Source organism: Mustela lutreola, chromosome 8 (assembly GCF_030435805.1).
Source record: "Mustela lutreola isolate mMusLut2 chromosome 8, mMusLut2.pri, whole genome shotgun sequence".
In the NCBI taxonomy this organism is placed as follows: Eukaryota; Metazoa; Chordata; class Mammalia; order Carnivora; family Mustelidae; genus Mustela; species Mustela lutreola.
This window is the reverse complement of record NC_081297.1, coordinates 105,835,532-105,841,531: the sequence shown is the minus strand read 5'-3', so window position 1 is coordinate 105,841,531 and position 6,000 is coordinate 105,835,532. Positions and strand designations below refer to the sequence as shown.

General features: G+C 31.8%; 1 protein-coding gene across 3 annotated transcripts in view; it reads right to left on the bottom strand.

Annotated features, from left to right (window-relative positions):
* Positions 1 to 598: 598 nt before the first annotated feature.
* TBC1D15 (TBC1 domain family member 15) overlaps positions 599 to 6,000 on the bottom strand; it is a 75,367-nt gene continuing 69,965 nt past the window's right edge. For all 3 annotated transcript variants that reach the window (XM_059186340.1, XM_059186341.1, XM_059186342.1), the window contains 3 exons: positions 3,587 to 3,703; positions 2,974 to 3,060; positions 599 to 1,940 (listed from right to left, as the gene is read on the bottom strand). In XM_059186340.1, coding sequence (XP_059042323.1) covers positions 1,722 to 1,940; positions 2,974 to 3,060; positions 3,587 to 3,703 — 423 coding nt within the window. In that variant the 3' untranslated portion in view covers positions 599 to 1,721. The remainder of the gene's footprint in view (positions 1,941 to 2,973; positions 3,061 to 3,586; positions 3,704 to 6,000) is intronic.

Genomic DNA, 6,000 nt, shown 5'->3' with positions numbered 1-6,000 from the left:
GTGGGGAAAAAACTCCTCCAAAGCCCCTGTCCAGGAAGAACAAGAAGGACATCAAGATGTTCTAAGCAATTTCCTGAACAGCAGGAAATGAAAGACTGGAGATGCCGAGTGTCTGATCAGTTTATGTTTTTGTCTAAACAGGCTTACTCATTATTAACTGATGAAAGATAACACACACATGATATTAAAAAACTAAAATCTAATGGTTCGACTGTCGTGATTGTCAGATTCCTACTCAAGTAAGAAAAAAGTTTATTTGGTTCCCCAGTTTTCTGGAGGAAAAAAAAAAAAATCTGTCTCCTGGACCATTTCAGAACTGTGTAACTTTTATTTTATATTATTAACATCAATTGTAGGAAGCTGCTTTCCCAAGTCAGACAATTATATCCTGCAAGACAACACTATGCCCAAGCCCATGGTGATGAAAATTTGCTTTTAGTTGTAAAAGGGTCGTGTTTCTTTCTCATGTCCATAACTCATTCCAGTGATTGTTTCAACCATATAAAAATAGAAAATGTGCTGGGGACCATCTTGGATTTTTTTCTTCCAATGAAGAACTATCAGACTACTTCTAAGTATAATTTAACTGAAAACACTATTTTAACTTCAAATTTATTTTAATGATATGTACAGGAGTTAACAAATTACAATTAAAACGGAATCAGTTATGTTAATTCCACATAACTTAAAATCATGCAACACTGCATGGTAAAAACAGCTTCATTCATATACAAAAAAGTATTATTTTGAGACTCGTGATAGTATACTGAAATTTCTGACATAAGCTTTTTGCAAAGAGCATTTTATAAAAATTTAAAGACCTGATTAATCAGTTAATGCATTATTAGGAAAGATAATAAACACATTATTAGTAAAGTGAGGATTACAAGCAATTAATTTTAAAATTACACCAGATACCAGGGTTGAATGTAGTCCCATGAAATAAATGTTTGGTTAAGAAAATAGTTTTGAAAAAGATCTCATACTGAAGCTATGCCTTACTTTTGTCAAATCAGGTTATACAAATCAATAGTCAAGTTTATTCAGTTAACGAAAATATGCCTATCCTTTCTTATACTCATAAATAAGTACTTATATAGTTTTTATATACAAGTGAAGAAAACGTCAATGTAAAAAATATACTGCCAATCCACTTATTATGGTTGAAATAGCTCTCTTTATCTACACATTAAATTGCATTGATGAAAATATCCAATTTAAATCACATTCAACCAGCATAAATATTTAAGCTGAGTATTGTTGTAAACAATAGAGAAAAACAAATTCTTTTATCTTATCACTTGGGTAACACAATCTACATCTCAGCTTAGAATGCTATAGAAAGGCCCAACATTTAATTTAATCAAATCCAAAACCCACTAAACTTAGAGTAAACAAAGTGAATGTTTTTCAAAGTGCATAATTTCCAACTCATCCACTTGTAATATTTATCCAATTCCAGTTCATCAGCAAGAAAATAAAATGTACTTGGCTATAAAAATACTAAGGAATGTTATTGAAAAGGAAAGGCTATTTGGTAGAAGTAACTACAAAAATAATTAGTTTAAATCTTTGTAAAGCTTTAATGCAAGAACATCAGTACACTTTCTTTCCACAAACCTTAAAGCATGATCAATACCAAGATTTTAAATTTCCACCTTTCAAGTACTTGAAAAAGGTTGCAACAAAATGTCTCTTCGAAAACTAAGCAAGAAGAATGATCATGCAGGTGTTAATCTGCTAACATTTGGGGACACTGATGTCTGTGTTGGGTTGTCATCTCTGGCTCCACTGGTAGCAAGTACAGGCAAGGAGTCACTCTGAAATGTAGATGTAGGACTATTCATGCCAACATTTTCATCTTCACCAGTGTCTGAATCTGGTGTTGTAACTTCACTGTCCTGAAGTCCCAGGATCTCAGAAACTGCTTGTGGTAATTCCTGAATATGCAAAATGAAACACAACACCATCCTTCACTATTGAGGAAAAGTAATCACAAAATAACACTTCTCCTTAAGACTACACTGGTTCCAGAGTCTGAACATTTATTCTAAGAGTATGATTGTTATATATCTTCTTACAACTTCCTTCTCCACTCCAAATGCAATCCTAACCCCTTCATTCATAAGCAGTTCTGTGATCTTTCCCAAGTCAGTCACTCTCCACCCCACCCTACCACTCCCACAAACATAGGTGTTCTAATATTCAGCATTTATTTCATTTTCATTTCATGAAAATAAATTTAGCATTTATTTCATTTAATTTTCCCTGTTATTATAGAATCTTAGCTATTAAACGAGATCTTATTTACACCATCTTTTTCCCTTAATGCACAAGGTTCCTTAAAGAAATGTGTCTCACTGACCTATTTTGAATAGAATAATTATCAAATAAATGTTTGTAGAAGTGAACCAAAATAATAAGTATTTGGAACCATGAACAAATGACACAGACCAAATAGGAAAGCTCATAAAAATGCAAAAGCCAAAATACATCAGAAGAATGATTTGGTTTGAATTCAGATCATAATATACCAAATTTGCCTTGTTTTTAGAAAGTACTAAGAGCCTGACTGATACAGTTGTAAAGACACAGATTAAATACTATTCATTTAATTATTTCTGATTAGCATCTCTCTTTACTGGGGATATCACATTTAATATTAAGGTCCTAGTCTGTATCCAGACTGGATAATACATCATCAATACTTAAATTCTACAGCCTCTTTAGCTGTTGCAGAAATGTTTTCATTATTTTTGCCATTTTGCTGTACTGTGTTTCTTATCTAGCATAATTAATCGACTGTTTTCAATTAAGTGTGATAAATTCATAATGGTAGAATCCTAGCTAATGCTTGATGCCTTGCTAAAACTGCCATTTATCTTACTTCTACAAAGAAAAATTCTTTCTTGATTTCAGCCCACCAAAAGCATACAAATAAAAAACCTTACAATTATTGAAAACACTGCATACCTTGCATTTTACCATCTGTAGAGAAATTGCTTCTGCCTTGCATAGTACATCTTCCACATCAATTTTCATGGACAATTCATTGATATGCTAAAATGAATCCATAAAATAAAATGATAATTGAAACTAAAAGCACTATTATATTCTACTATTTAAATAATTTATTACCAGTTATATTTCACTGCAGATAAAAAAACGTTAAAATAAAAGTATTCACATACTACAAATAAGCAGCAAATTCAAGACATATTTCAGTTTTAAAGTTAAAGAATAGCTAATAAGCATATGGAACATTAAAACCAGCTGCTGTCCCAAGTCTGTTATCTTAAAGTTATAAGCAAAAGACTTTTTTTTTTTTTTTTTAAGAAAACTAAACTACATAAAAGAGCATTTGCTGAATTTCCTTTTCTTCCTAGTTAGCCAGGTAAAAATAACTGGCCAGTATGTATTCAGTGAACTGCCATTCTCAGAGTCAGTTTCATATTAAGTGTTATTGATATAATTTAAGTTTTACTCAAAGGATTCAATAAAGCTCCAGGGAAATGTTTTGTATACTGGTACCACCAAACAAAGGAAAGTACCAAAATATTAAAATCTAAATTAAAGTAGTAACTACCTTTAGTATTTCATTAAAGCCATAATGCTTTTCCATTATTTGCTGCTTTTCTGATTCCAGAATAGCACAGCAGAGAAGAAGATGAAAATTTTTACATGGCAGGTCGGTCCACATTACCTATAAAAAAAATAGAACTATTTAGTAAACTATCAATTCTAAAATATTTTCCTCACAGAAACAATGCTGAACTCTGAATGACTTCTATGCAAAGCAGAAGTTGCATAGAGAGGAGAGACCACTGTTTTTCTAGTTAGGAAATGAGGAGTGGAGAAGTCTTACCTTCACCTACATAGTAACATCAGGTTTAACATTATTTGAATATGATGAATTCCAAATGTGGCCCTTTAGGTAACTATAATAAGCATATCACTGAGCCTAATTTATATGACAAATGATATTAATTAAGAAGCTACATCCACAAATATAAGTCTAAGGTATAAGGTAGAAGCCTCTTCAGTACTTTTCTGACCCTTTAAGTTTCTCACTTATAAATCACCTTCGATCTCTGGAGGGTAAAAAAGAAAAAGCTAAATCATGGATATAAAAGAAAAAAAATTCAGTGAAATAGTGCATGGGATCAAAACCTCCCAGAGACAGCTCTACACTATATTACATAACACAGAGTATCTCTGATTGTGACAAAAACCGAATCAACTAGCCAACATTTATACCAAATGTGTAAAACATTTGCTCAATAGCCATACTTCTTAAATACAGATAATGCCCTCAAACTTAAAGCCTTAATTTCCTATTAATATACATGACAATATCTTATCTGGAAAGTGAAAAAGACCACACAAATAATAGTACTAAAGCATACCTAAAATGTTTTTACTTATTTCATCAAGAATAAATCAAACTGAATAATTTGCAGACGAAATCCCATTTTTAGAAGTTTGATTTACAATGCAATTAACCTCAAAATTTTCATTAAAGGTTCAATTTATTTGATAAACAGAGGATTATTCTATCTATACAGTAATAATATTCTCAGGTCATCCTTTAAAAAAGAAGTTGAGATACTTATTTAACCAAACTGATAACTTTAAACTGTAATTCCATACAGAGAACAAACTAGTAGTTGTCAAAGGGAGAAGGGGAGCAGGAAGGTAGGAAAACTGAAAGGGATTAAAAGGTACAAAATGCCAGTTGTAAAATAAAGAAGTCATGGGGATGTAAAATACAACATAGGGAAAATGGTCAATAGTATTGTCATTAACTTTGCATGGTGACAGATGGTAATTACATATAAAGGGAGAGCATCTCATGATGTATATAAATGTTAGATCACTATGTTGTATATCAAACTCATAATACTGTATGTCAACTATACTCCAGTTTATAAATAAATAAACTTTTAAAAAAAATATGTTGTCAGCAACATATTTACTGGAAAATTAGGATGTGATAATTATTGTGGTTTTTTGCTTAATTATCAAACCACTGAGATTAAATTCCATAATGACCCTCAAAAATAATTATATTAAATTAAATATGATTCCAGCTCAAGAACATGTAAGTTTTACTTCTAATTTCAAACAGAATAAGTCATCCCACACAAAGCAATGATCCTTTCAATTAGCACATCCCCTTCTCTAATGGTAGCATGGTGGCCAAAAGTATGGGGACCAATTTCCAGCTATAAAAGCCTTAGAGGACACAGGGGTTCCACTATATATACACACCTATTTATTATCCCAATGGATTATTTCCCCCATCCCTTCCTTGGGAGAATTTCTGTAATCCCTTGCCTTTATAAGGATAAGGGAGCAATTAGTCATTACATGAACATTCTATTTTAAAAATATACTGATCTGTTAATAATTAACATACCTTAAAAGAAAATAATAATTTTATTTTTCAAGTTACCCTGGGTCCAAAATGAATAAAAGGATATACACTCATCAATACGGTCTAGAGTCGGGGGCGGGGAAATGGGACTTGGGGTGGAGATTAAAGAAAATATTACTTATATCTTTAGTTCTTTTTCTTGGAGAAAAAGAGAAAAACTAGAACTAAATATGGCAAGATGTTTACATATGTTAAATATGGATGGTGGGAGGTTTTTTAATCCACCATTACATCCCACCTTCTCAACCTCAAGTAATTAGCTAAGGTAATTAGGTCAGAGTTCAAGCTGACTGCGAGTGATTAAATGTGGTGGCCTTTCCTACCTTTGGTTGCCCATTCTGAAAAATAATCATCTTTCACCTCTTCTTGAGAGTAATTTGGCAAAATCTATCAACAGCCTTAAAAACTGACTAGGTTTTTGATTCAGAGGTATCCAGAAATTTATTCTAAGGATATATTCAGAGGTACACATGAAAATTTGAATATTAAGATATGTGCCCTAGTGTTAAATATGATGTTCGTTGCAACACTATTGGTGCAATCAAGCAAAATATCTATCAGGT